This window comes from Bactrocera latifrons, unplaced genomic scaffold (assembly GCF_001853355.1).
Source record: "Bactrocera latifrons isolate USDA-ARS-PBARC rearing strain unplaced genomic scaffold, ASM185335v1 scaffold_108, whole genome shotgun sequence".
In the NCBI taxonomy this organism is placed as follows: Eukaryota; Metazoa; Arthropoda; class Insecta; order Diptera; family Tephritidae; genus Bactrocera; species Bactrocera latifrons.
In genome coordinates this window covers 1192723-1194441 of record NW_017534497.1, presented here as the reverse complement: position 1 = coordinate 1194441, position 1719 = coordinate 1192723, and the positions used below count along the sequence as shown (strand labels likewise).

The following is a 1719-nucleotide window of genomic DNA, read 5'->3' as shown; positions in this document are numbered from 1 at the left end:
AAACGTTTGTTTTTGACAAAGTATCTCCATGAAATTTTCTACGAATTATTACCCAAAGCAAGGGTCTAATTTCTGAAGAAATTGTTCGGATCAGACTACTATGGCTTATAGCTGTCATATAAAGAAGAGTAAGAAGTGCTAGAGTTATTTAACCACTCTAAAGATAGCCAATAACTTACATTTAGTTTTTTTTTTAAATTAATGTTCATTAACTATTCAGACAAATTTTTTTTTTTTTTTTTTGAACATAAAGTATCAAAAAAAGTTTCGTGCAATAAGTCTACAACAACTCCCAAAACATTTTTTCCTTCCGATGGTCACACTACAAGTACCGCTTAAACAAACACTAAGCTTTTCCTGACCTATTAATAGTGCACAAATAATACCAAATAAATATACGTATGCAAATCGATAACAATATGATTGGTGTATGTCTGTGTTTACATATGATTTCCCACGAATTCGACCGCTGAAAGTAAGCCATCCATCTTAATACGCTTTTATTGCCTTTAACTGCAAAGAGAGGCACTCACACTCTACCTTAGCTGATTCAGTGAAAGACTCAGAACGGCCACAAGCAATCTGACGTATGTATATTAATATTTATAAATACACGTATATTTATATTCATCAACATATGATAGGCATGAATGCATGTATATATGTATGTACATGACAACTCTACGCAGTACTAACTAATAAAAAGTTCAACTATTAAACTAAAGGTAAACAAACAATTTTCACATGAATGTTCTTCTCTCTTTTCTTTTCCTTTCTTACTGATACCAACCTACACAAACAATTTCACATATTCACATGTGTCTAACGTCCTGTGGAACCCCGTGGAAAATTCAACACAACCACTTGCACATTTAATGGAAAAATAAACAAACCGGCACACGCGGCCCATAATAAAATGAAAATACGTAAATACAAATAAACAAAAACTAAACTAATGACCGCACGTGCATATGAATGCGTGCGTSTTGCGGYCTATGTACTATYTGCTAATATGAAAATGAATGGGTTGTGTCGAATGGGTTGACACGTCTCGAATTATGCTTTACCCATACGCAAACATGCACCTGACGWTCCTGATAAATTTGGTCYATTGCCTAGATTGCGTGGCTGCGTGTCGACACACAAACAATACTGACGATACAAAATCACGTTATAACGAAAAATAACCGAATGAGTATAACCCATGCTGAGAAGCGTGCTTGGATATTGAGAATACGTGACGTCAAGGAAGCGGACAAAGGCTGGTATATGTGCCAGATCAATACGGATCCGATGAAGAGTCAAGTTGGTTACCTGGATGTTGTGGGTGAGTACGAAAAACTTAATTTAGTCAAATTGTCTATATATTATAGTATGAGGAAGACATAGCTAGAATAGGCAAAAATAGCTATATGTGAAATTATCAATATTCTTTAAGTTAAAATTAAGTGACGGGGATATGTACCTTGGTGTGTTTCTTTTAAAACTTTATTTTTATTTGTTCGAGGACATACGAAATTTTTTCTGTTGAAAAAAAACTGAAAATTTTAACTTAAAGTATTTCTTTTTAATTTTATACGTTTTTCAATCATCATGAGGAAACATTTGGTTTTGTAGCAAAACTTCCAAAGGAAAAAATGCTTGAAATTAAATTTAAATTATTAATTTACCTTCTCATAGAATATTTAGATAAACTCCAATTTCACTACATGCACCCTT

General features: G+C 33.1%; 1 protein-coding gene across 1 annotated transcript in view; it reads left to right on the top strand.

Annotated features, from left to right (window-relative positions):
* Positions 1-1719, top strand: part of LOC108971110 (opioid-binding protein/cell adhesion molecule homolog) — a 72215-nt gene that overhangs the window by 25775 nt on the left and 44721 nt on the right. The window contains exon 4 of the mRNA XM_018936951.1: positions 1120-1327. Coding sequence (XP_018792496.1) covers positions 1120-1327 — 208 coding nt within the window. The remainder of the gene's footprint in view (positions 1-1119; positions 1328-1719) is intronic.